The sequence below is a fragment of the Alligator mississippiensis genome, chromosome 6 (genome assembly GCF_030867095.1).
Source record: "Alligator mississippiensis isolate rAllMis1 chromosome 6, rAllMis1, whole genome shotgun sequence".
NCBI lineage: Eukaryota > Metazoa > Chordata > Crocodylia > Alligatoridae > Alligator > Alligator mississippiensis.
The window spans coordinates 27814429-27841760 of NC_081829.1; the positions used below are offsets into that span (position 1 = coordinate 27814429).

The 27332-nt window shown below is 43.5% G+C and overlaps 2 protein-coding genes across 8 annotated transcripts in view; one reads left to right on the plus strand and one right to left on the minus strand.

Moving 5' to 3' along the window:
* Positions 1-4191: 4191 nt before the first annotated feature.
* Positions 4192-23190, minus strand: LOC102558773 (dual specificity protein phosphatase 13). Of its 3 annotated transcripts, none has more exons than XM_059729749.1 (4): positions 23136-23190; positions 9640-9770; positions 9093-9310; positions 4192-4579 (listed from the first exon to the last, which is right to left on the minus strand). In XM_059729749.1, the coding sequence occupies exons 2-4, from the start codon at positions 9750-9752 to the stop codon at positions 4380-4382; spliced, it is 531 nt and encodes a 176-aa protein (XP_059585732.1). In that variant the 5' UTR covers positions 9753-9770; positions 23136-23190; the 3' UTR covers positions 4192-4379. The 3 variants fall into 3 exon arrangements, with proteins under 3 accessions (XP_059585732.1, XP_019352758.1, XP_059585731.1); XM_019497213.2 differs by lacking the exon at positions 23136-23190 and adding an exon at positions 23042-23092; XM_059729748.1 differs by lacking the exon at positions 23136-23190 and adding an exon at positions 14708-15124.
* Positions 23191-23195: 5 nt separating this feature from the next.
* Positions 23196-27332, plus strand: part of SAMD8 (sterile alpha motif domain containing 8) — a 76197-nt gene continuing 72060 nt past the window's right edge. For 3 of the 5 annotated variants that reach the window (XM_059729747.1, XM_019497209.2, XM_019497210.2), the window contains exon 1: positions 23202-23286. The gene's annotated coding sequence lies outside the window, so the exon portion shown is untranslated. Of the gene's footprint in view, positions 23287-23458; positions 23507-25673; positions 25714-27332 lie in introns of those variants that run through there. The other 2 variants (XM_006267388.4, XM_059729745.1) reach the window with 2 other exon arrangements.

Below are 27332 nucleotides of genomic sequence, written 5' to 3' on the forward strand. Positions count from 1 at the left end.
GCAGCTGGAAGGAGCCACTGCGGGGAAATGATGTCCAGTCACTGCACTGTCCCAGCCCCACTGCATGCCTGGGGGTGGTGGGACCATGGCCCAGGCTCCTCCCTGTGCTTGGGCCAGGCAGGGCCAAGGGACACACTGAGAGCTGAACAAAATGCTTTGGTGTGCTGGATCTCGCCCATGGGCCATATTTTGCCCACCTCTGCTCTATGTGGTCCTGATTCATCCCTCTAATGTAACCCCAATCCTAGGAGGGACTTATTCTATAAATATATGCCTTCCATTTTAGATTTGGATTCCTTTATCCAAATACTTAGCTGGGTGCAGTAAAATGTGGGCACGCTTAAGTAAACAAAAGGGAATACATGGACGAAAGAGATTTCTTAGGTGAGGCTGTGATTGGAAAGGCAAATACTGTGTTCAATAATTTCATTGGCAGTGGGGTTAGCAGCTCTAGGGGCCTCCTTACTGGGGGAAGGAAGGAATCCCAGGGTGCAGACTATGGTAATTATGCCTCTGGAGTGGAGGGCTGCCAGCCTCTCATGGCTTAGGCCCTGTGGGGGAAATTATCAAAAGTGCCAAAGGGCTACATTTTTTGAAGTATTCAGGCACCCATAATGCAAACAGATACGTTGTGGGGAATTCAGCAGTGCTCCTGCTTTCTAATGATAAAAAGATTAATTCCAAGGGGCTTTGAAAAATCTCATTAGGCTCCTGTCAGCATGTATACATGTCTAAATGCTTTTCAAAATCTGACCCTCTCTGAACTTCCAGTGGGACTATGGTTCCATAATTATTTAGATACTTTTGAAATTCAGACCCATTTGAACAAAGTGCATTTTATAGCATAGCATATTTGTGGTTTCTATTCACTTGTCTGCTAATTTGCAATGCTCAGTCATTTACATGAGCAGGTCTTCCAGTTACTAATGGAAAGTAGCAGGGTTCTAATGCATAGTTGCCACCTGAACCACAGGTGGTCATGATTGATTGGTGAAAGTTTATTTTCCTGGTAAACTGTGTTTCAAAACATAAGCGCCTGATTCTGACATCCTTATTCTTCTTGATTGGTGCTTTATTCCACAAGCAGAGCTATTCCTGGAATATGGTAATACTGGATACAGATAAGGATGGGATTCCTATTTGAACAAAATGGAAACACAGACTATGTTGAAAAGCAGGGCACATTTTCTAGCTGACCTATTCTGTCCATTGCAGGTAATTCTTATGCGACAAGAACATTAACATTGCATTGCTGGCAAGGATGCCAGACCTGCTCAGCTCTGCTTTGTACTTCTCATCTGTCCCACTCATAAAACAGTTCTCTCATAGGATCAGTGATATCCATGACAGCAGGCATTAATTTATAACAGGAACAGCTTCTGCAGCTGTGACTTTGTGGGACAGATGTTTGGGAGCATGCAAAGCATTATCCTGCCAGGAACAGCCATTAATTTCACTCACATGTGTCTAATTTTGCCCAGCCTAAAGCCATTAAGGTACTTTATTCCCCTCACACACACATTATATTTTTCAAGGCCGTCTCTTCAAACGGCTTAAAGACTGCATTCTATTGTAATGTGAGTGAGATATAAATTATTATGACACATTAACTCATATAAATCCCCATTAACCATAATGGAGAACTTCAAAGCAAAAACAATATCCCTCCCTGCTCCTTTGTGCTGTATAAAGACTGTCTTAAAGATGTTATTTCTTAAACATTTTTCTGCTGTTTTTGCAATGATGTCTTCACTTCTTTTCTGCAGAGCTGCTTGGCAAGATTTTGAAGTCTGAAAAATCCTGTCATATAAATCTGTGATGTAATTCAGTGAAGTGCTAGGGAAGCTATGGACAAGTCAAAACACATGTGTAAGTGCTGGGATGAATCAGGATTCATGTCTCAGATTCCAAGAATCAAAATCTCCCAAAGCTGTGGATAAGAAGTACCACTCATTGGTTACTGCTACTCAAGTCCTCCAAAGATCCTTGAAAATCTCTTCTGACAAATAGGAAGAACTGATCAGATCTTATGACATGAGTGAAAAAAATAAATGAGAAGTGCATTTATATAATTTAGTTGGGGAACATTTATAAAACCATCTGATTAATAATAATTAATAATTAATAATCCTGTTATTAGCAAAGGGCAAAAATGGAGTTGGTTTTGCTTCAAAGTTCATCACAAGGTAACTGGATAATTTCCAGATAGAGCTGTAGTGTGAAAATTCTTTTCTCCATTAAACAGTGCATTACTTCTAAATAAAAGCATGTTTTAAAAAAAAAATAATGATGCACTTAATTGGCTCTAAATCTGGTTCATATTGATTTAGCTAAGCTCTTGGTTTAAATTAATTTAGAACCTGACTGAGTTTAAGCTATTTTCATATAAACCAGGTTAAAATAAAATTGTGTTCACACAGGATTTTGTTCTGGTTTGCCTAAATTGATTTTTAAGCTGATTTAAAGTTCAACCAGTAAAACTCTAAATATAGACAAGGCATCAGAGTTGTGTGGCAAGAACACTTGAGTGCAGACTGAAGGAAGATTTTCAGCACTGGAAGGCGAGACAGGCACGTTTTAGGGTATTAACCTCGAATACCTTTTCTGCTACCAATTCCTGTCACTGCCCTTGGAGAAAGAGCCAGGAAGGAGTCCTATAATCAGGGGTCAAGCTGGAAATCAGGAATAAACTGAAGGAGAAGCTGGTGGAAAGGACTTAGAGGGAAATATTCTAGCACATGCCATCGATGAATGCGAGATAGTAGGCTTGCTTGTGTTGGTTAAAGCTATGAGGAGCTAGGGAATCTGTTAATGGGATGGGGAAGAATTGAAAAGGGAGGTGATAAAAAGAAATTCACTCTTCATCACTGCATTGAGAGGAAGTGTAGTTCAGTGATAGCATCAATGCAGGAGAGGGTACTGGAAATGTTGGTGTCCTAATTCTATCTCTGCAACAAACTTGCAATGACATGGGGAGTTCATTTAACACTTGATACTCATGGTGATGCAAATAAATGAGATAATGTTGTAAAGCAGTTGAGATGCTGTGTGTGTATTAAAAGATAAAAATGTTATAAATCTTGCTGAATCCTTTGCTGCAAACTGTTTACATAAGTATGGATCACTATGGCCTTATACAGACATTCAGTTTCTCTTAGGAGAGTTGTTGCTCTCCCAGGAGAAACCACAAGTGTACAGATGTTCAGACTTTTTCTTCCAGAGTAAAAATGGCCACACCAGGAGAAAAATAACCTGGGTACAAAGAGGGTTAAATCACTTCCAGAAGAGTTTCTCCTGGGAGAGCAAATGTCTGTACGTGCTGACAACATAGGCTGACCATGGGCCATCTGGGCTGGTTAATCAGGGTTATCCTATACACACCTACCACCTATAGCTGGGCTGACTAAGGAAAACTTCAAAGCACATTGAGATGTGTGTCCAGGGCCCCTCCACTGGCTGCATGGTTTCAGCACTGCACGTTCTCTACTCTTCAGGGCCTCAGTATTCGGATGGCTGTATATATGGCTCTGGGTAAGTTCTTTTTAACCAGAAGAACAAACCTGGGAAAATACTCCCAGGTTATTTGAATGTGTGTACACAGCCTATATCAGGCAGCATCCAAGTTATCACTCTTCAGCAATTATTTAGTAGCCTGAATTACCTGGTGGTATCAGGACAATTTCAGCAAGTTGATAAGACTGGGACACTTTCTCCAATCATGTTTGTTCTGCAGATACAGGACTTCAAGCAAGCAAGTCGGGGGCTTTGCATTCTCTAAAGAGTGAATCTTGATTGTTTCTGAAACTTGTGTGTACTGGGTGCACTTCTGAATAGCTCTCAGCATCATGGAAGGTAGGAAACACAGTGAGACATATGTTGTTCTGCCTAGACTGCAAATGTAGCCAAGTGAAGGGATCTGATTACAGTATACAGCCATTTTTTAATGTACATGAGACCTCAACTCTGTGGCACAGTTGGTTAAAATTCTTGGAGAGATCCAAGACCTGTCCCAAGCTTAGGGAAATTACACATTTACTCTAAACTGTATGATGGAGCCATGTAGTAGCTCCCTGGAAACAGCCCTGTTGTGGCTTAGAAGTACTCAGAGAGCTGGTAGTGTTTAATCAGGCCCGATTTGTGCCCTTTTAATGGAACTGTGGTATCAAAAAAATCTCTTAACACACTGTTGACTGCTGTGGTTATTTTGTTTTCCAGTCTGCATTTTTTATTTTTTACCAACATGTATACTGTAATGTTTGCCAACATGTAACTAGATAATGTTTAATAATGCATGCAATGGTTATGAAGAATGAAAGTTCATTAAAACATTCCTTGACATTTAAAAAGTGACTTAAAAATTATTCTGCTCCATTCATTGATCAGCAGCCTATTTTTTGCTTTAGCTGTATGTCTAAATTTCTCAGTTGTTTCAAAAATCCTCGATTAGGTGAAATCCATCGATGTTCCTTCACTGTTTCAATGGCTTTGACCAATGAAAGCTGGTGTTTTATCATGAGGTAAGCCAATACCAGAGTAGCTGACCTGCTCATTCCAACTGCACAATGCACCAAAATTTTTGCTGATAAAAGAAAAGGAAAAAAAGTGAGTTTTTGGAAGAGAAACCATATGTCAGATAAAGTTTAAATTAAAGAGAAGCCCAACCCCCACCCCTCCCCAATACTCTGAACAAACCAATCTAGTTAAAAAGCTTTCATTTTAATCCTGGTATGTACATTCTATACTGTATTTACTCAAATTACATATGCACACTTCCTCCAAATTGTGGCACTTGTCTTAAGTGAGAAGTTCATTTTCTGTCCAGAATAGAAGCAGCACATTTTGATGCCTGCTCCACAACAAGAAGCAGTGGCATTTTTATTCAGGCAGCTGAGGGATCCAAGTGACTTAATAGCTCTTGCTCTTCATTCCACACGTGTTTATGACCATCTCTCCTTTTTGATGCTCCACTAATCAAGCTAACCTTTCTTTAGGCATTTTTGCGGTCTGCTAGCTACTCCTGGTCTTTTTACAGACCTGTATGGAGTCTGGGTACACCTGGGGGGTGTGCCCTGTCCTCCAATGACAGTGGTGGTGGTCAGGTAAGGTGCTGAGGAAGGGGTCAGCTATTAGAGTGACTTCCTCCCTTCTCTGTAGAGTTAGGCTGAAACCAAGTACTTAACTATGTACAATTTATTACAAGAATAAATACAGACACTTAATATAAAACATAGAATATTTACAACATATAATACTATATATAATATTCCACAATTCACATATAATAACAAATATGAACCAAATAACTTATAACCAATACGACACAATTAACACACATGGATATTAACCTATATAACCCAAGTCAATTACAATAATATTTCTTTAAACCTTTACAAATAACAATACCAATACAAGAAACCCTCTCTATTTGCAAATTCTGGATTCGCAGATTCAAATATTTAAGGGGGAGGGCAGAGCCAGGAGGCAGGTGGAGAATGAGTGCTGGGGATGTGGAGGGAGGCAGCGGCATCTTCTACACCAGAGGCAGCCGCGGCAGAGCTCAGGGGGAAGGGGTCGGTCCCCAGGCACTGCAGGGCTCTCTTAGTTAAAGTTGGAGCCGCACTGTGGGGCTCCGGTCACTTGGCCTAGGGCCAGGGCTAATGCGGGCAGCCATGAGCTGCCTCCAAGGCGATTTTCCATGCGCTGACCTGCGCACCTGATGCCCGAGCAGCCTTGAGCTGTTCCCAAGGTCAGCTCTCTGTGTGCCGATCTGCACACCGACTGCCCAGCCACTTGCAGGGTTCACAGGCTTAAGCCACCTCAGCCAGTTCCTAGAGCCTAATCCCCATGCACCAATTCACAACCCGCTGAAGCTCAAGCAGGGTCCCAAGGATGGCCGTTGCCAGACTTCTTCTCTCCTTGCTGTCCCTCGTCGTCTCCCCAGTGTGCCGAAGACACTCCCCTTTTATACTCTTCAGGGGCTCCCCTTCACCCCCCCCACCCCCCCGAAGTTCTCCGGACCTGGCTGGTGCAGTTTGGACTGAGGTCCAGCTGCTCCTTGCCACCTCCCTTTGGGAAAGGGTGGGGCATTGCTTCCCTTGTGCTGCCTTTGGATTGGTGGGCGGGCTCCACCAAACAAACAGCAGACCCTCGAGCCTGGGACTCAACCCAAGCCCCGAAAAGGTAAGCCAACTACACGTAGATTGTTTTTAGCTCTTTTTAAAATGGTAGATCCACCCCTGGAGACCAACCTTCAGCAGTAGCTAGGGTTGCAGCTTTTGGTTGAACAGTAAAAGTAGGATGAGTGATCTGAATATTAGACTCTATTTCTGTTCCATGCAACCAAAACTCTGGAAAACTCTTCTTTTCATTCTGCTTTCCCAGAAACAAGGTCCACGTCTTATTTGGGAGTGTGTCATGTGAGAAAATATGGTAACTTGCTAGAAACAGGGAGTCCAATTATGCAACATTTACTCACATGAATAATAATTATCAGTTTGAGAAGTTGTATCAAGATAGAACTTGATCTTAGCTACACTTGTATAAAACACCTGTATAAATCAAGGAAAAAAGACAAGGAGGCAATTAAACTACACTGATCTGAATGGAGGGAGAACCAGGCCATTGACTTCAGAGGGGCTAGCCAGAAGAACTGGGGTTGTAGAAGTGGGCGTAGAAGGATGGTACAAACATTAATCAGAAAGACAAATAGAAGTCTTATTTCTGTGCAACAGTTTGCCTTCATGCACGGTCCTTCTTTTTTGGGAACAGCACCTCAAATTGCTGTAGTTCTCTCCAGTCACTAGAGAACTACCAATTTATATCAGCTAGGGTATGGCCCTCTGTGCCATTAGATAATTATTACTTTCTTTTAGTACAGTAGTGACTAGAGGTACAGTTCTTCATTATTCTTTGTATAATACACTAAAGCTGTACATATTTTTCAAGGTCAAATTCTGCTGTCCTCCCTTATGCAAGAAGTAAGGCATTCTTTTGCAATGAATATGTCTTTTCATATGAGTAAGGGTTGCAGGATCAGGACTTAGTTCCTTTACACATATACCATTATTTTTTTTAAGTATTTCTTTTAACATATACAAAGGTATCAAAAGGTTGGATCTGCCAAGGCTGCTTGTGAGCTCTAATAAAATAAATAAATTAATTGAAATGGGCTTGCCAAAGAATTTGCTTTAGGTAATTTAGTAGCAACCAGTATGGTGAGGTTGCTTACTTCTTCCAAGGTGTTGTTGGATGAAGTAGTTGTAGCAGTGATTTAGCTCAGCTGGTTAGAGAATGGTGCTAATAACACTAGGGTTGCAGGTTCAATCTGTGATTGGACTAAGTGGTCTCTTGAAATCCCTTCCAGCCTTACTAATCTATGAATTCTAATAGAATCATGGACAATGTGATACTTGGACCATGCCTGTGAGCTTTCCACACAGAAAAATGAATAACATCCAAAGGGGCTCAGGCCAAGTCAGTGTTTAAGAACAGGCTTAAAATAAAGTAAGGGTGGACTAATTTTGTAACTCTCTTTTCAGACTATGTTGCCCTTATGCTCTCCCTTGTTCTTTATTTACCTAATCATTAAGCATAATTTCTCCATACTCTTCAGGAATCATTGGTGTTCATTCTTCTATTATTAGTATTCATTTTAGATATTCATTTTTTTGCTCTTTTTACTCAGGCTTACTTTCTAAATGTTTTGGCTTTATTTGGTCTCCTTTATTTTCTGCCTCTCAATTTCTCCAGACCTTTGCTCTTATTTCTTGGTTCTGTGGGTTCTTGTATGTGTGTATCTATATGCCTGAGGCAACGATTTCTTAGGGTGATATCTTTTATTGGACCAAATATGTACAGCAAAAGCTGTGTTAACCGGCACCTTACAAGCCGGTATGCTCTGTTAACTGGCGTGCTGACACGTAAGAGCTTGTAAGGGCAAAGATGCCTATTCGGGCCGCTCAGTTATCCGGTATGTTTTGTTATCCAGCACCCTCCATTCCCTGTGGGTGCCGGATAACAAAGCTTTTATTGTAGATGGGATAAAGTTGGACAAGCTTTCAAATGCAAGGACCTGACAAAGAAGGCCTTGCATTCAAAAGCTTGTCCAACTTTATCCCAACTACATACTTGGTCCAATAAAAGAGATCACCTTAAGAAATTGTTCACGATATGCTTGAGCACAGATTTTGCTTATCCTTAAACATTGGGATGAGTGTTTAGCAGGTAATCAAGACTGGATCCAGATGTTCAGGCATGTACGGTTTGTGGTGCCAAAAACCTTACACTCAGCATGTTAAAATGTGGCCCGCACTGCAAATTTGCGTTGTGGGAGCAAAACTTGCTACCTGAAAAACCCGGTTGCAAAAAAAAAATAACACTGAAAAAAAGTGGTGTGGTGCACACTACAGGAGCATGTGCTGGCAGACACAGAGGCTCAGCCCTTCTGGGGGACACTTTGGCTGCCAGCCAGAGCATCTCCCCTCCTTTGCTTTCACCCCAGCTCCTCCAGCATGCTGGGAGTCAGGAGGAACAGGGAAAAGCATTTTCCTGAAGTGGAACCTTTTGCCCCAGACCAGGGGTTCTCAATCCCCGGGCCATGGCCCTGGGCCGGGCTGTGGCAGGTTGGCTGCCAGTCCGCAGCACGGTTGGCTGCTGGACCGGAAGTGGCCGCAGACTGCAAACTGTGGCCTCCCTGCCCCAGAGCCAGGCAGAGAGGCTGCGGCTCCTTCTACGGGGCCTGTGGAAGCGCAGGATTTGGCCCACCCCCCGTTGGGGGAGTGGGGGTATCCTTACCTGTCTTCTGGCCAGAAATTCTGGCTGCGGTCGGCTATGACTGCTGGACTGTGGTTTGCCAAGCTGTGGCATAAAAACTTTGGGAACCCCTGCCCTAGACCACATATGCAGGGGCATGTGCAGTGGTGAAAAGCAGCTGTATAAATTTGTGCCACTACTTTCTTGCTGCTGCAAGTGCATGCCTCTCCATGTGGGGATGCATCCTAGGAGTGCACGTATATCTCCTTTCAAATATCCTGCCATCCTGCCAAAGTAGTATGTAATTTAACATCTAAAAGTGATCATCAGTAAATCCATACCTCCAGGTGTGTTCAAAGCTTTATGTATAAATTCTGCTGCAGATGAAAAATATTGGCTAATATTGAAGTCCGGAAGGTCATAGGCTGGTATACCATAGTAGTCAATAGTAGTGCCATAAAAGTCATGTCCTCCTTGGCAGAACATTGTACCATGGGCAGCATTTAGAACATGAGTGATGCCCATCTTCCATAAACCAAACCTGTTGTGAGCTGTAACTCTATGAAAAAGACAAACAAAGTAACAAAGAGATATTGGCAGAGTAGGAAAAGTTGTCTCATTTGTTTTTAGTCTTTTTTATATGGCATATAATTATAATGAATTGTTTCTTGGAACTGCATTACAATCAATGATCCCGGGAAGAATTTTACCTAAAATTGATTTTAGGGCCTGCAGTATTAAAATGTTCACTAGATAAAGAACAAAGTTGCTAAATGCAGCACTTGTTAATAAGAAGTACGAATACAAGAAATGGAACAGGTTGAAAGAGGCAAAAAATACAGTACTGCTGTTAAAGTTTACTGAGCCATTCAATAAAGTTATACTTACAGGTCTCCTAAAAAGAGGTCAGGCCATACTTCATCAACATGATTACAAGAAGGGCGCCCAGTATTCAAAAGCTGCTCTATGTCTTTAATAGTTGGAACCTCAGCCATGGACATGCCAGAACCTTCAGGCTCCTTTGAAGGAAACACAGCTGCTTCAGCCATTGTTATTCAAACAAAAGCAGTGCTTTCCAAAATCCAGGAGACTGAATAACCAATGCCTTGTTTACTTCAGTGTTTTCAACAATCCTAGTTGTCATTTTTAATTCATGGGGACTGGTGGCAACAGGTGCTGGTCAGCAGCTGGGATGTAGCCAATTAAACACACTGTAGAAGAACTGCTGTTGCACTCACTTAGGAAAGAAAGTCATTGAATGAACTCTGACATGAAAAAGCAAAGCTTAATTACTAAAGGAGCACTGAAATTAGCAAAATTGTTTTATGCAATTTATGCAAATCACCAAATTGAATCACTGTCCCCCAAATTGGCCAAATCCGAAGCAAATACTAGCCACTTCGCACAGGCGTAATAGTTAAGTCAAGGAGAATACTTTAAGCATGAATCTCAACCCACTGATGAACATCTCTCAACAGCCATGGAAGCCCAGAAGCTCCCTAAAGTCCTAATAAGTTTGCCTCTCCCTAAAGTCCTAGATGCCTCTTTCTTAAGTTAACACATTAAAAAGACTTAGTGGTAGACAGTGATCCTTTCATTTTAATTTTTTCAGGTGAAATTATTTACTTGAGAAAATGCAAATCAGATGCAGATACTGTCTCCAAACCTTTACCATCCCTAACACAACAGTAGCAATGGTACTATATTCAACCTTATGTACACATGCTTGGTTCCTTGCCTGCGGTGTACCATAATTTCCCAAGATATATCTGTGATTAAGCACAATCAGATCTTAGACAATGAGCTAGGAACATGCATTTAGAAAGATCTATCCATGGTTTAACCATAATAAAAGGCCTGATGAAGAATAACCACAAACCTGGTAGTCACAGATAGAAAGAACACAAAGGATATTACAAATGCAACTACAATAAAACTATAGATACTTCAAGGTGTTCCAAAGACATAGTAACCATGAGAACAGATATCACATCAACTATGATGTCATGGTGTGCTGCCCATGCTTTGAAGCTGACTTTTCATCTTGGGCAATGATCCTCAAACCACAGCAGGCCCAGGAAATTGCTCACAGACACAGGAAATAAAGTTAAACCTAAGGTTGATGGGGGCAGAACAGTATAATGTTGCCTGCTCAGTGTTTTTGCCCAGGGGTCAGTGAAACTTGGGATCACTGATATAAGGGATACAATCTATAGCCGTATACTTTGTACTTTTTCATTCTGATTATAGCTTTCATAATTAATGCTGTTTACCACATTCCTGCATGACCAGTTGTTTTCATTGAAGAGTGGCCAAGAAATGAAATGGGGTACAAAGTGTTTTGTTAATGCCACTTCCACAATATTCTCAATGGTGCTGCTGAGAAGCACATGCCAAACCAAGGAATGAGGCAGTAAAGCTGCCCGATGTCACAACCCAAAGTTGTGAGTTTTTGTTTGTGTGTGCTTCGGCAACGCTAAATTATGTTCCCGCCAAATTTACAGCTTCCTTGCACGGCGGAGTTCTCTGCTGCGGGAGAGAACTCCGGTGCAACGGGGAATTTCCCGCCAAATTTGCAGCTTCTTTACATGGTGCATTTCTTTTGCATCTCAGAGATGCACGATGCAAAGGAGTTCCCGCCATTTGTATGGGAGTTCGTGCCACATTAGTGGACAACTCTAATATATGCATACGTGGCGGCTAGCGATTGGCTTGCTAGCCGTATAAAAGGCTTGGGTGGCTTCTGCCCAAGCTGGAGAGAGAGGAAAACGAGAAAAAGAGAACTCGCCAGAAGGAGGAGACTTCGCGCTGTGTGAAAATCTCTAAGCGATGTGGACCCTTACGGATCCAACGTGCCTCTCATAAGAAGACAACAGAGGTCTAAATAGCCTTTGGCCTCTCCCTGTCGCCGAGCACAATCCTAGACATATCCCTTTCCTAAAAACCCAAGCCAGATCCACGGAGCCTTAACAACTCCGTGATAGAGGGAACCGAACCAAGCCCGCAGAGCTTTAATAACTCCGGGGAAGATTAGTGCCGTACGAACCCACGGAGATTCAGCCACTCTGGAGGGAACCGAACCCACAGAGTCTTAACAACTCCGGGGGAGCTGAATCCACGGAGCCTCGACAACTCCGGAGAAAAGAGCTAACTTGGCGTAATCCTTCAACGGGGATTCATGCAGAGCTGTGCCTGGAAAGCTATCCAGCCTACACCACTACCATCTTTTGGGGTAAGTAAACAATCTTTTAATCAACCACTATGCGTCCGTAATCAATTCTAGTTCGCCACGGTCTTCTCCGGCCCCGCGTGCCCGGGCTGCTAGCCACAGCCCGCGTGCGCAAAAACGGGCCCCGGCTCGCTCCCTGTCGGCCCACACACCTGGAAGGTATTCCGCTCTGCTGACTCTCAAGATTTCTGTCTCTGGAGTGCTTGAGAGTGGCTCATTTCTGGGTTTGGTGAGTCAGAAGAGGTGAAATTTACCATCAAGTAGATGCTTGACTATTTACTGTTGTAACGCCTATTGGGTTAGATTGTTTTCTTACAATCCGTCTTAGGAAAAGGCAGTGATTTACTGAATATTTACATTATGGTATTGTAACAGAGAGGAAAATAAGAGAAAATTGTGCTTAGGCAATCAAGAGTGGGGCTAGCTATAAAGAAATAGATAGCCAGAGCCCATAAATGGGAAGTGCCTATTGTTGTGCTAGTTGCACAGCAATTGTACAATAGTAGAGAAACCTGGGGAAGTAGCAAGAAACATACTGTAATACTAGGAGATTCCTGGCATTAGTACAAAACAGTCTTGTGTTGGAAACAAGGCAAGACAACTGCTAGGTCTGCTGCTATAGGCTACCCTGAAGGTGAGTAAGCAAAGTTCATTAGAGGGCACCTGCAGATGGCCCAGGGAGTTGTCTGACCAGATAGGGGCAGGGCTTGGATGGCATATAAATCCAGACCAGAGCTAGGGCAGTCAGTCTGTTCATGGAGCTCTGCAGTAAGATGCCTGCGGATGAGAGACCGACCTGAAATCCTGCTCTCCCTGAGAGATGTCAGCAAGGAGCTGAGGGCTGGAAGAGGATTAGATTCAGTATGGAGGGGGATTTCAGAAAATAGCCAGTGTGCTTAGAGAAATAAGTTGTAGCCACTGCACTTAGGTTTGGGGTTTAAATTTTAACCGGTAGACCAGTTTTGGGACTATAGAGAAGGTCAGGAGGTCCCAGTAGTGCCAGAAATGCACGAGGCTTGAGCCTGCTGGTGGGCAGGGTAAGTGGTAGGAAAGCGACTGAGAAGGACCAAGCCAGGGGCCCACAACCCAGAGGGGGCCAGAGACAAGGTAACAGGGCCCACAGCCCAGAGCGGGCTGGAGACGAGGGTCCAGGACCCACTGAACTGGTTGGTTGTCACACTTGTGAGGCATAAGCACAGCTACAAGAGAGGATGGAGGTCATGATTAGCCCATAAGGCAATGGGTGCCTTTGAGGTGGCACATGTGGACCAAGAGGGCCCACCTAGTGGGAAAGCTTGATTGAGACTCATGGGGTCTGAGAGGGATCCATGAATATTGGGAGCGGTGTTCAGAAGTAGGACGAGTGGATGGGGGCAGCGACAGTACAGGGACATGCAGGGATGGGATCATGGTTCTGCCCTGCACTGTAACTGCCCTGCAATCCTAGCCCCCAGCCTGCCCCCCGCCCACCCATCCTGCTCCTGGACACCACCCCCTGCCCTCCCGTGGCCCCATTCCATCCACCCAACTGAGCGTGCCCTGCCTGCAGGGGCTGGTCTCCGTGGAGATACTGCCCACCCGCTCCAGCTGGTGCCACTGGTGGTGAGTGTGGGGCAGATGGGCCTGAGCCAGATAGGATCAGTTGCCCCCCCACCTCCACCAAGGCAGGGTCAGCAAACTCCCCTATTGTGCTAGGCTGGGTCAGCACCACCCCTCTACCTCCTCCCAACCCACAATGGCTCACCAAAACCCCCCAGCCCAAATAATTGCCCACCCCGATCTACAAGAAAAAATATTGTCTAGCGGCCCACACCATCATGTCCTTACTCAGTTTTTACTTGGTGCTTATTTAATTTCCATAACATTGACTCCAAAAACAATTCTGCTTGATTACGAACAAAAGACCAGTTTGGACGTTCCAAAGGAATCACTAAGGGACAGGAGACTGTGAACATCCGCTGAAACTTCAAACTTTACAGTCCATGGAACCTACCGGAGGCTATGGATAAATTATAGCAAAATACTGTATTTCTTAATTCCCTAGGGTGCCTATCCATGAGCAGCAAGGCTGCTCAGATGCACTGTATAATTACAGAGCGAACTGAGTCTGCTGGAGTGTGGTAATTACTGCACTCCATTTGACAAGCTTTCGATAAAGTGCCCTCACTGCCATTTTGAAGTGCGGGGACGCTGATACAAGAGACGCTCTGGACGCTTTAATTAGAGTGGCTCTCGGGGGGGGGGGGGGGGGGGGGGAATGCAGAGGCTCATGTGGTTTTGCAGAGAGTCTCCGTACCTTCTCTGTAGCTGTCTATAAATTTAGTTTTGGTAGATCTGCCCTTGAAACAAGGACAAGGCAAATCCATTGTCCAAATTAGTTTCTTCACACATTATTTTATGAGATATAATCCAACTGCCATTGCCAACACCCAGGAAGGAGCTAAGACTAGCTAATCATTTGTTCATATCCTGTCACCATGTGCAAATTTGAGTCTAATAATGGCACATACCATTGCTCAATCTTAACGAGGTCCTCATTGATGCATGGTTCCCCTATACACGGGGAGACCCCAGTAGGTGTTCTATAGTCTGAAAGTTTTCTCTACATTTGCACATGGTGTTTTTGTCATTAGAGTATTTCCACAGTAGCATGCTAACTTTAAGAATTTACCAGTCCCTGTTTGGAGGCTGTTCACACTTCTCCATCTTGGCCAATCAAGCTCTCACCTTCAGAGAAATGTTTGGCAGTTTTGATATTCATTCTAACTCCCTCCTGGGTCATCTGTAGTCATGTCTGCTGCATTTTTTTCATGTGGCTGTCAGCTTTTCATCCGGTGGCTGCGTTGTGGAGAGGAAACTTTTCCATGATTTTAGTCTACTGGAAGCTGCAATGTAGCCATATATAGTGGGTGCCTTTTATCTTCAGTTTGCTGGATGTATTCTGTTGTGCTTGCTATTGCTCTCCTCAAGTCTGGCGGAGTGATTCTGGCAAGTAAGTGGAGACTATTGACATTTGCTGGTTTAAGGAATCCAGTAATGCACTTGCAACTTTTGTTCAGCCCAATTTCTGGCTTCCTTGTATATGCCAATCTTTCCTAAGCTGGGCATTCTTATTCAGCTGCGGAATAGCAAAGTATAAATGCAGTATTCTTAATGTTAATGAAAATATATCTTTCCAGTGCTCTGTACCCTCCCCTGATTACCAATTCAATTCTGGGCTTAATTTAAAATTTTAATTTTTGTTTATAGGCATCTGTGTCCTTCACTACTGAGGAAGATATGGATGTCAAGTCAGTGGGAAGAGCTAGCAGAGACAGGATGTGCTCTATTAAGAAAGTCCTTGACTGGAATTCACAGCAGCTGAATGCCTGAAACCTCAGAATACTTCCCTATTACTTGCTTTTTTCTTTACTTAACAAATCAAGCTCTCAATTCAGTATACATGCCCATATACTGTTGGAAGAAATAGGTTGGTGTGCTTAACTAAGTGGCCATTCTGTTTGTCTGCCTCTATTGTGCATCATTTATGACTTTCTTAAAAACTAGAAGTTCATGCTGACATTCCTAAATTGCGTTTTGGATCACAGAATGAATTTATGGGAAGCAGAATGTTCAGCTGATGAAACTGTAGCTGGATATTTGGATAGGGCACGTTTGTACTGTTCTATACATGCTTGAACTTAGCAAATGCTATTTAAAAAAACCAGCTGAGCTGGACTTCATCAGTACTTCGATGAAAGATCAACAAAGAATAAAGGATTTTGTGGATCAGCTGTTTTTCTCATGAATCATATTTGTTCCTTATAGTTCTCAGATAAGGCTGTAAGATTACTGGAAGGAAAAGTAGATTCTCCTATAAACAGTTCCATTACTTTTGAGTGCATAATACTGTATTTCTTTTTCTTGTGGAATGGTCTGTAAGTGATGTGTTTCTTATTCAGCTGAAGCTTTAGTCACTATGCATACTCATTTGGTTTTTATTGGAGACAGAAACACTTCAAATTTCCTGTACTGTTTCAATAATATTATCATATTTACTAGATTTGAAAATGAGGTTTTTTCTCCTGCCACGTAACCTGGGGGGGAAAGCCTCTCACTTTACAATTGAGCACAAGGCCGGGAGGCAGGGGGCAGGGGCACAGAGGGGAGGGGGAAGGAGGAGCAGGCAGCTGGTGTGGCTCTGGCCCCAACCCAGTGTTGGGGCTGGGGCTGGAGCCGGAGCTGGAGCCAGAGCTGCAGCTGCCTGGCAGTAGTATGTGTGTATGTGTGCCGTGGAGGGGTGCAAAGTTAAGATGATCCTCCAATAATTACATTCCATACATGGAAGATTGTAACAAATTTATAATTTTTCCATGTGTAGAATCTAATTATTGGGGGGTGAGGTCTTTTTACATTCAGAGTCATCTTGTTTTCCTGTGAATATGGTAGTAATTTGACCAAAGTGTATATAAAAATAAACTTTGAATTCAGAGGCACTGGTTTGGATCACTGGAAGATTTCCGTTTTGCCAAAAAGTGTTGATTTTTTTTCATTAAAAAAAATCAAAATAACAGTTCTTTGGCTGCCCTGCAAAGGACGTTTCAGGTGAGCATCTAGTAAACTGAAAATTCCATTTTAGTTCTCCCAATTTAATCTATAAGGAAAATATCACATTCTTTTACTTTTAATCATCTGACTTGGGATAAATCTGTTTTAAAAATATGATTTTTTTCATAGAAGGAGGAGTTCCATTTTCAAGCTAGGTCTAATTGAAACCCTATCATAAAATACAAGTAAAGGGAGAGCTAAGGTTGCTATGGGAACCTTGCATCTGAATTTCTTCGGTTAAATAGCCTATCTTTAACACTGAACCAGTACTTCAATATGGATTAATGACTTTCTTTCCAACATTAGGCTCCGCTCCATCATAATTAAAAAAATTAAAAATTGTTTTTTGGAAATCTGCAATGTTTTAAAATGTCATGCATTATTGGTTGTACATTCTTAGAATGACACAGCAACATTGGTATAACATGTCAAAACCAGTTATAACAACTGAGTTACTTCAGATGGCATTAATTACATAATTCAGAGTGACTGAATGAGTTATATTGGAAGCTGCTGTTAAATCAAGCACCAAATGCTTTGACACCTTTCCTTTTAACAAGACATCTTATTTAAGCAGGTGCCAACAGGTCTCCAATTTTGAAATCTAATGACTAACTGTCTATTAAATTTCTACAGGTATTAAAAAATTTGTAAATATTAAATTATGTTTTTTCAGTTTTTTATGTGCCAATTTGGCAGTTAGGAAAATATGTTAAATGGTGATGCTACAAAGCATGCTACAAAGAAAAGAAAAGAAAAATACCAGTAATGGTAAAAACTTAAATAAAAATCTATGGCCTAGCTGGTGCAACAGCTTCTTTGTCCCCAGATGTTACCTTCAGACAACACCCTGCTTGAACTTCCTGCTGCACCCACTGTCATGTTTATTGCTCTAGGTCTCCCCTGGACCTGTGTTTCACCTGTGATACCCACAGATCTCAGTAGTTGTGTATATGTGTGGTGGATGTGTTTTTTCTCCCCTCCTATGCATAAGTCAGCTAGGTGGAAACTGAGGCTTGTAACATTATTACAACTTGGATACAGTTAACCCAGCAATTTTACAGTAAATCCCATAGTCCATCATACTAGATATACATCACTTTGCCCTGTTCCATGGACTGAGTGGGACTTAGTTCAGAGAGCACATGATAGTTGTCCCCATTTTGAGGCACAGAGAAAGTGAGGTGATTTCAAGGTCCACCAGCCAGCCAATAGCAACACTGAGAATAGTAATCTGGTCTCCTGGGTCCCAGCTGACTATTCTCTATTCACTGGATTAGTCTGAACGGTATCATGATAACTTTGTGTATACTGTTTATCTGATTTTAGGCCTCTTCAACAAGATTACATGAAGTGAAGACACTGTTACAGGTTTCCCTTGATTTATGTGGTACATTTGATCCCGGAGAATGGTGCATACATCCAATTCACATAAAGCGAACCCACTTTATAATGTAATAGATAGGAATAGGTTCATATAAGAGCTAATTTATCTTGCATATAATGAATTATGGGTCTAAAAATGCTCATCGCATAAGAGCGAATTCACATAGACAGAACCCACATAAATTGAAGAAAACCTGTACTCTGCTTTAATTCTACCACAGTAAGGCTCTTTGCTAGTGAGTAAATAAAATGATTCATGCACCAGGGCTATCAAGGGACCAAGAAGTGAAGGGATAAAGTGAGAATTGCCCAGTCAATCTGAATTAGACTTTGCAAAGGATATTGAAACAAATGCAAATTAAATAAATAAGAACAGAACAAGGAAGGAAGAAGAGAGAACATTATGCAGCAAGATATAAATTAAAGACAATCTAGGTATGGCCCCAAAACTAAATGAAACCTTTGTCTCCATTTTCTATACGGACAATATAATCAAGCGTGGAGGCAATGGCAGGGTAGGATTGAAGATGTTGAAATGGAAGTAGTGGTAATGCAAAGTAAAAGAGATCAGTGCAGTCAAACAGGGAGGAGGGAGAATGTCCAGCTGGAATTGACTGGACTGGAGGTTATCCAGTTCTCCCTTTTAGAATTCTGAAAGAATTGGTACATGACATTGCAGGCCTAGTAGCATGTATTTCTAATATATCTGGCAAGTTGGGGTAATAGTGAATCATTGGAAGAAGTAATCCAAACAGTGACAAATTCATTAGTCTGTTCTTAAAAGCAATTTGGACTAAATTTTGAAGGAAAAAATAATTAAAGACATGGAGGTAAATGGAAGATGTGGGATAAAATGGAATAAAAAGCAATATAGGTTTTCTAAGGTAGATCATACCAGACTAAATTGATATCTTTCTTGGTTAAGCTAACATTTTCTAGACAAAAGAAAAGCAGAAGATCTCAACTATCTGGTTTTCAGTAAAACATTTAATGTCGTGTCATATGGGAAATTACAATTAATTGTAAACCTGGAAAGGATGGGAATTAATGCAAGAACTCTGTGATGGGTAAGGAACGGGCTTGTGAAGTTCCTCAAGGATTAATCTTGGGACCAATCTTGTTTAATGACTTTGGAATGAAAGGGTGGAAATTTGGGGATGAATTTTGCTGATGGCACAAAGTTGGGAAGCTCATTAGTAAGAGGAAGAACTGGATAAGTTTGAGGACTAGAGTAACAGATATGAGATGAAATTTAAAAGAATAAAGCCCAAGTCCAAACGCTTAGAGATAAATAACAAGAAATTTCTACAATAAGCTTAGAACTCATCATTGACCCGATCTTACTTGGGGAATGTTTCTTGCCCCCTTCTCTTGGGGTAGTGCCCCCTTGGCTCCTGACCGGCTGCTCTTGGGCGTATTCTCCCTCTGAGACTGCAAAGGCCAATTGCAACGCCTTTTCACAATTCTGAGGCAAATATTGTTGGACCCAGCTTTGAGTGCGGTTCTCCAAGTCACCCAGGAATTGCTCAAGGAGGATTTGATTGGCAAGAACATCCTGATCATACAAGGAGGGCCTCAGCCACTTATTCATGAGATCTCTAAGGAGCTGTAGCAGGACTCGCAGTCATCGTTTGTCACGGCTTTTCTTGGCTCAGAACAGCCACCTGTAGTACTCCTGTTCAATGGGAGCGGTTGAACAGGACCCTGAAAAGCATGTTACACTGCAGTATACAGCAAGATCCACGTAAATGGGATCTCTTGCTCCCTTTGTTATTGTTCGCAATTAGGGATACCCCCCAGGATTCATTGAAATAGTCTCCCTTTGAGCTTGTGTTGGAGCACAGTCCACGTGGACTCCTCCAAGCCTTGAAAGAAGAGTGGGAGGAACCAGGGAAGGATGTTGGAACCACAGACACCTACCCCCAGCACCAGGAATTTCAGTGCCTCTTACAGGTGGCTCAGCATCTGTCCCGTGAAAACCTTGAAGAAGAGCAGCAACGCCAAAAAGAAGGTATGACACCCGAGCCAAGATGTGGGAGTTTAGAGAGGGACAAAAGGTTCTGGTACTATTACTGACCTCCATGAGAAAACTCCTTACCACGTGGCAGGGTCCTTTTGAAATAATCTGGAGGGCAGGCCCTCATGGACTACAAATTACACCACCCTAGACAACTTCAGGGAAAAAAAATTATCATGTAAAACTCCTCAGGGAATGGCAGTAACCCAAGGGGTGGCTAGCATTTCCCGAAGAATTAGGACCCCAGAGGTGTAGTAGAGGAGAGCCCAAGATAAGGGCAGAAAACCATGTACGTGTAGACACAGAGTTGGCCCCCTGCATTTACAAACTCACCAGGGGGGACCAGCGGGAATTGGGGGAGGCTCTGTTCCCCCGGGCACCACTTGGGGTTACTACGAATAATGGCCACAAATTGTTAGAGAGAAGGTTCAGGCTGGATATCAGGAGACATTACTTTACAGTTAGAGCTGCCAGGCTCTGGAATGGGCTCCCAAGTGAGGTGGTACTCTCTCTTACCTTGGGGGTCTTCAAGAGGAGGCTGGACATATTTGGCTGGGGTGATATGACCTTGGCACCCGTTCCTGCCTGGGGCAGGGGGTCGGACCTGATGTTCTGTTTAGGTCCCTTCCGACCCTAAGCACTATGATACTATGATACAAAGGGAGGAAATGATTGCCCTAGTGAGGGATTTTAAAGATGTCTTCCAAGATGAGCCTGGATGGGTTCAGGGTATCCAGCACAAAATTCATACACCCAGAAGGACAGTGGTAAGAGAGAGATGGCATCTTGTGCCCCATCACTTCCATGAGGAGGTCCACAAGGAACTTGAGAAGACGTTGGACCAAGGGGCTGTCGCTGAGTTCGTGGCAAAGCCCACTGATCCCTGTCCCAAAACCCAACGGTACCCTCCATATATGCTTTGATTATAGAAGGCTAAATGAGATAGCAGTCTTTGACACCTTCCCAATGTCCCACGTTGCTCAGCTGGTGGAGCATATCAGGAACTCACACAACATTATCAGGCTGGATTTATTGAAGGGTGTCCCAGGAAGATAAGCACTGGAATAAGGGGGACCCCCGTAGTGGGACGGGGTACGGGACAGACCACCCCACCATAAGAAGCCCTGAGACCAGGGCAAACTTACCTGTTTCAGGCAATGGAGGAGTGGACACAACTTGCCCACTCGAAATGGCCTCACAGTTTGTGAGCCATGCCTACTCTGGGCTTGAGCTGACACGAGCCAGTGTCATCATCCCTGGAGGCTGCCCAGCAAGGATAAAAGCCGGCACCAAGGGAGACGCCAGGAGAGTGCCACAGGGGATGGACTCTGGAGGTGCTTCCCCCACTGGGCAGGTGCTACGCCAGTGGACGCTGAGCGATCCCATGCTGGGGCACCAGGGAGAGCCTCCAGTAGAGGCAAGGGCGCGGAACATGTCAAGGGACAGCGAAGACTGTAAGAAAAAGGGGTAGACCAGACACAGCCCTAGATCAAGAGTGAAAGCCTTGGTTTGTTTTTCCTTTTATTCCTTTTGTCGACCCTGTTACGAAGGAGTCTTCTGATACCCTTTTGATAAAGACTAGCCCTGAGAGGCTCTGAGGTCAAGGAAGGGGTGCCCCGAAAGACCCTGAAGTAAGGGTTGGGGCAAAGATAATGCTCCAAGAGATAGAAGAGGTGGTGGACGATGGCCAAAGACCAGACACAGCCAAAGCCACTTGGTACAAAGACACATGGCACAGGATCTTTCAACTTCACCCTAGTGAGGAAGGAGGTGGTGACAATAAGGAAGAGGAGAGACAAATGGAGGAGTGGGTCCTCCAACAGGAGCTGGAGTGACAGTGACATGGACAACAGGTGAACGTATGTGACCCCAAAAGTGGGGCGGGGATGAAAGGAAGGGGTTGCCTGGTCTGAGATACCAGAGTTTGTTTGTGTATGTAGCATGTGAAGTGGATATTGTAACGGGTCCAGGTGGCCAGCAGGCCCTTGTATGGGTGTGTGGGCTGTGCAGGTGTGGTTTTTGTAACAAGTTAAGGTTTTCTTTGTGGGGTGATACTTGGAGTGTAGATATATATAACCTCATATATATTTACAAAAAAAAATCTGGGTCCATGGCTGGGTTGTATGGCTGAGGGCAGGTGAAACTTGGGGGCATCCAAACCCCAGGCCTCCGGGCTTGGGCCTGCATGTAGGATGCCCACCTAAAGACTTTGGAAATATCTGAAGCCCCTGGTAGAGGCTGAGGATGTTTGCCAGTTGTAGGGCCGCTTATGGTTCTGGACTGACTCATGGATTTGGACTTGATTTGGCTGATTTGACATGATTTTTTTTTTTTTTTTTTTTAAAGAAAAAGCAAGCCCAAAAGTTAATTAAAGCTTCCTGAAAATGACTTGTGGTTTGCACATGTTGTATCAATTAGCTCTCTTAAAAGTCATTGTACATTTTGGGGATATATGTCATAGCCGCGTTGGTTAAGAGAGAGAGATAAACAAAGCTCTTGGGTCAGAGGCAATATCTTTTATTAGATCAACTAAACAGTAGCAAAAAAATGTCTGTTGTTGCAAGCTTTCGGGGCCAAACACCCTTCTTCAGGCTGAGGAGAACTCAAAGATTGGAAAAGTGCTCCTAGGTGGAAAAGACAGGCAAGGTTCATTGGGTGAATCTGGTATCTTTTATTAGACCAACTTAAATAGCTGGAAAAAAATTGTTTTCTATGTCCTTAGACCAACATGGCTACAACCTACACCCCTACGTGCAAAAGAAACTTCGTTATGTACAGGGGAGGTTTATTATCTTCCATGTTTCAGGGATACATGTTACGTGGAAACATGGATGATACCGTATTTAGCAGTTTGGAAATGTAAACTTCATTGCTAACCGAACAGAAGTAATGTTCACCTCCCTCCTGACATGGGACACCTCCAGGGAAGAAGCCTGCCTAGTCTGCACATCACAGAGCAACTCTGGCACGAAAGGCCGCTGAGGTGTCCCGAGGAATCACTTCCCACCCTCTACCTGCTCTGGACAGCGTACGAGAGCCGCAGTCCTACAAGAACAACAGATCCCACGCACCTGGACACACCGCCCGCCTCGGACCGCCGCGCACCCCTCCTCCGGGACCGAGGCCCCGCCCCCGCCGCGCCCCGCCCCCTTCCCCGGGACCCACCGGAAGTTGCCGCCGCCGCCGCCGGGACAGCTCTGTAGCCGCGGGGGCACTTCCGGCTGCGGGATGGGGTGGCTGCAGCCCGAGTGGGGGAGGTGCCGCCCGCCACCGGGAGCCCCCGCCGCCACCACGTAGCGCAGCCGCCCCCCGCCAGGTGAGGTGAAGTGCGGGCAGTCCCGCCCCACTCCGTGTCTGCGCGAGGGGCGCGGTCTCACGGCGGCCGGGCGGGCGGGGCCGGGTCCCAGGTGCTGTCTCCCGCAGCTGGCGCCGGCCGTGCGGTGACGCGGGCTTTGGGGCCAGGTCCCGAGCAGCGCAGCGCTGCAGATGGGCCGCGGGATTGCCCGGCCGGGCACACGCTCAGCTGCTGGTGGCCGGTCGGCTTCCTTTGATTGTGGGCTTGTTAGGGCGGGGGGGTGGGGGGCTTCTTTCCTCTCCTCTCCTCTCCTCACCAGCCTCGGGAAGGAAAGTCTTGTCTTGGGAGCTGCGAGAGACAGCGCCCAAGGGCTGGCCAGGAAACTTCCCTTAAAGCAGCGGTTCTCAAACCAGGGGCCTGCAGCCTCCTGGGGTGCCAGGAGGCCCTTTGAGGGGGGCCCCGGGGTGCCACACGCAGTGAGCACCGTTCCCCGTGCGAACGATTAACACGGAGACTCAAGCAGTTATTCTGAGTGTTAAATCCATCCTGGCCTGTTGTGGGCTCCCAGTGCTGTGCCCCAGAGACACTGCTGCTCTTATTTTTCCATAAAATAAGACTTAGTATTTCCAAGGAGCGGGTCTCTAGTCTAATGAGGGGTGCACTGAGCCTAAAAAGGTTGAGAACTACTGCCTTAAGGTTTTGCTGGTTAAAGTTTTTCTTCATTTTAGTCAATTTATCCAGAGTGCCCAACTTTTTCCAGTCAGCAGTCTTCATAGCGGAACATTTCTGATGGAAGCAGAAAGACACAAGGACACTAGCGTTTGTGGGGAGTACACAAGTAATGCTGTGTACAAGTCTGCTGTGCTTGAGCATGTTTATTTGGAAAACATGGTATTTTGCTTTCTGCTTAAAACAGGATTGATAGTTGGTGCGAATTGGGGCCCCCTGAAGGTCAGGTTTCTGAACTATTTAGCCTGAGACTGGGAAGAAGCTTGTAACTATGTTGCCTGTGCTGTTCAGGTTCAATCATGTGATTGAATGAGCTGGGTTTCCAAAATGTAGCAGTTCTCTTGACTTTCTTACAGATCTGTTTATCTGGCTATAGGCTATGCATAAAGAAATGTTTTCAGTTGGCTTGAGCTTCCTCTTGCAAACATACTCTGATAGTTATTTTTCTTCCAGCTTCGTAAATAAATGGGCAAAAAAGCTGATGATGGAGGAGGATTTAGTGTTTCTCTTCTCATTTTGTTGTTTTACAAATACAGTTCATCTGGCCTTATGGCTTTCTGGGTTTCTATGTTCAGCTTCTAAAATCCAGGAATCTGGCAGGTTATGCTGTCAGCAAAATTATTCAGCAAATAAATTTGTGCTGGGTATGGTCCATTTCCACAGAGCTCATTCATGCAACTGGATGCTGAGTGGCACCATCCCAACACGGAGAGAGATTGTACTCCATTTGAGGGTGGCAAGGACAAGGCAGGACTTAATCTGGAATTGCTCCTTGTATTTAGGAGTGATTGCAATAGTGCCTGGCACCAGATGCCAGAGAGAAGAGATTCCTGTGCTCTTATGCCTGTTCTAGTAGTATCAGTGTGGGAGACAAGAAAGTGCACAGATTTAAATGCAGAAGCATAAGCAACAGAAAAAGGAGGTGGGGAAGAAGGAACCCTGTTAGGAGAGAGAATGTGTGTGGGGGTGAGAGAGGGGGGAAGGGAAGGAGTAGATGACATGGAAAAGATAGAAATTATGAAGGGAGGTGGATTAAGAGCTTTGGGTTCCGACCTGGAATTGTGGATGCTATTGGAGGGTTTGTGCGGAAGACAGGCTTCCAGAAACAGAATTCTTTTAGAATGTGAATTGGAAGCCAAGATTCCCAAGTTGTTGCTACCTGTGAAACACACTTGTAAAATCTCTCATGGTCCACATGGATGATAGCTGGGGAAGTTACACTGTTGGCTTAAGGAGTATGGGTCTGTATCTAAATCTAAAGATCCATCCCTTCTAATAAGCCATATGGGGATCAGTGTGGTTCCTTGTGATGAAAACTTATTTGGTAGGTTTTTTTTTAAAAGGTTTATAAAATTGTATAAAAATCTTGCTAAGCTTTAATCTGGTAGGCAGTCTGTAGATATAGTGAATGCGTATCTGACTTAAAGGCAGCCTGTTAAAATCTGTTTCCCAGAAATGGAATTAAAACTTACCTGGTCATGTTCATTCATTAACTGCAGGTATATCTTTTATTTATACTTAGTCAACATGTAACTCCATAGCTTTTCTAATTAGCAAGTGGTGGGAATGAAAGTTAAAAGTTACCAGCATTATGAATAGATCTTCATTCTTTCTCGGGTCCCCTCATATATCTGCTTATTTTCCTATCTGATCTTTTTTTTTCCCTCCCTACCTTTCAGCCCATCTTTTGTATTTGCATGGAACAGCCTCTGAAAAAAGGTTAGTTTCCATTTTTACATGACAAGATTCGTATTTATAATCATTCATGTCAGTGCTTCTCTCCATTTCCAGTTCTAACTCACATCAGCATTGTTGTTTATTTAATTCATGTAGCACCTCTCTGAAGGCAGAGCTGGAGTCTGATTCTGAAATTGGTTTGTAGGGCTAGGTCTTGACTTCTGCACTGAGAGCTGCTCAGCTGAACCCTGTTGATGCAGAGATCTGAAGTCAGTAGATGCTCTGATATACTGTAGGGTTCAAGGTTGCTGGAATTACTTGACATACAAAGTGATACCATATTCTCTTTGGCAAAGTTTACTACCTGCTTTGAGTAATAGGATACAGCATCTTCAGGTAGGAAGTAAAGAATACTGAAACTTCAGGGGAGACTAAACATCACTGCTCTTGCAAAAAGCTCTCTATGATCATTAACTATTATGGGTAAGGATCACTTTTGTATTTGAAGGTGTCACCTTCTAAACAATGGGCACATCTACATGTCCACTTTAATATGCATTAGCCTATTTTAGTGCGCATTAAAGCATTACAAAAAACATTTTGTCAGCTAATGCGCATTAAAATAGGCTAATGTGCATTTTTCTAGTACTGTGTAATGGAGGTAGTAGATTGAATGCACATGACCTAAACCGCATTAATTGAACATGTAGACACACACAGTGTGACCATGTAACTAAATATGATGCTGATGCAGTTTCATCATTCTGTGTAGAACAGTTAACTAGAGTAGAGCACTAATTTACAGCCAATTCATAATGAAATTTGCTTTTTGGATGCCAATATTGACAGTCAAAGCAATATTTTTTTTGCTAGCATGGAACAGTTCCAAAGTTACAGATTCCCTGTGCTCAGTATAGTCTAAGCAGTTTGGATGTTGTCTGCGTTGTTTTGCCTCGTTGATTATCTGGACATCTAATCTCTCTGAACAAAATGCACTTATTATCTATAAAGTTAAACTAAGTGTTGTTTCTTTTCTTTGAAGAATTTGTTACAAACCAGAGAAAATTATGAAAAAATATTTAGTAATTTAATGTAAATTGTTGGATCATTCTTTCTTAGTGTTATCTGAAAAACAGCAGGGGTGAGAGAGAGAACATTTTATTTTAGTTAAATGCATGTTTTCTTTATCTTACTGTAGCTACTTATCATTTTTTTTGCACATCTGCATTGGCAGAACCTCACCCAGAAAAAACCTCACCCAGCTTTCCCACAAAAGCTGCTGAGTGAGACTTCATGCAAATGCAGAGGTTACTTACATGAATCACTGCACAGTCACTTCCTAAAGTTTTCTCTTGAAATTAAATTGTAGCATATCACAAAGTTATCCTATCTCTTTCTCATTCATTAACATAGAATATGAACAAGATTGTGATATTTGAAGTATAAATGTTATTAGTTTATTGTAGCAGTCAAATTTTTAAAATGTAAACTCTTCTAGGTGGAGGTAGATGCTAATATATTTGCTTGTGATAGACTTGACCTCAAAGGGTGGTGCAGGCCCCAGTTCTGCAAGTGTGTCTTTGTGATTTTGGATATCTATTGGAACTCGGTGGGAAGACTTTGGTATGTGAATCTACAGAATTGGGATCATGATGTGCAAA

Coding starts and splice junctions, on each gene's coding strand:
- LOC102558773 (XM_059729749.1), bottom strand. CDS start 9,752: ATGTCCATGGCTGAGGTTCCAACTATTAAAGACATAGAGCAGCTTTTG. Junction 9,311..9,639: donor GACCTCTTTTTAGGAGACCT/GTAAGTATAACT, acceptor TCTTTTTCATAG/AGTTACAGCTCACAACAGGT. Junction 4,580..9,092: donor AGCTTTGAACACACCTGGAG/GTATGGATTTAC, acceptor TTCTTTTATCAG/CAAAAATTTTGGTGCATTGT.